General features: G+C 67.5%; 1 protein-coding gene across 1 annotated transcript in view; it reads left to right on the forward strand.

The window, feature by feature from the left end:
* Window positions 1-332, forward strand: part of REG4 (regenerating family member 4) — a 3,311-nt gene that overhangs the window by 2,690 nt on the left and 289 nt on the right. The window contains 2 exon segments of the mRNA XM_010175860.2: window positions 15-126; window positions 237-332. The exon segment at window positions 237-332 is cut by the window's right edge and continues 4 nt beyond it. Of these exon segments, the coding sequence (XP_010174162.2) occupies window positions 15-126; window positions 237-332 (208 nt within the window).

A 332-nucleotide genomic window follows, 5' to 3' on the forward strand; every position in this document is an offset into this window, starting at 1 on the left:
GCCAGCCACCCCAGTGCCCACCTGGCCTGGGTGGAGGAGCCCCGGGAGGCAGTCACCCTGCGGAGGGTCGTCTCCTACTACCAGCGCGTCCAGCCCGTCTGGCTCGGCCTCCGCTACAGGCATGAGGTGAGGCAGGCGGCCTCCGCTACAGGCATTAGGTGAGGCAGGGGGTGGCAAGGGGTGACAGGGACCGGGAGACAGTGGGGCCATGCCTCTGACCCCTTCTCCCTGCACAGAGTCAGGCCTGGCAGTGGACAAGTGGGGACAAGTACAGAATCACCAGTGGGCTGGCTGGGAACGGTGCCCATGGGGGGACCTGTGGCATCCTGACC

Source organism: Antrostomus carolinensis, unplaced genomic scaffold (genome assembly GCF_000700745.2).
Source record: "Antrostomus carolinensis isolate BGI_N321 unplaced genomic scaffold, ASM70074v2 scaffold18999, whole genome shotgun sequence".
In the NCBI taxonomy this organism is placed as follows: Eukaryota; Metazoa; Chordata; class Aves; order Caprimulgiformes; family Caprimulgidae; genus Antrostomus; species Antrostomus carolinensis.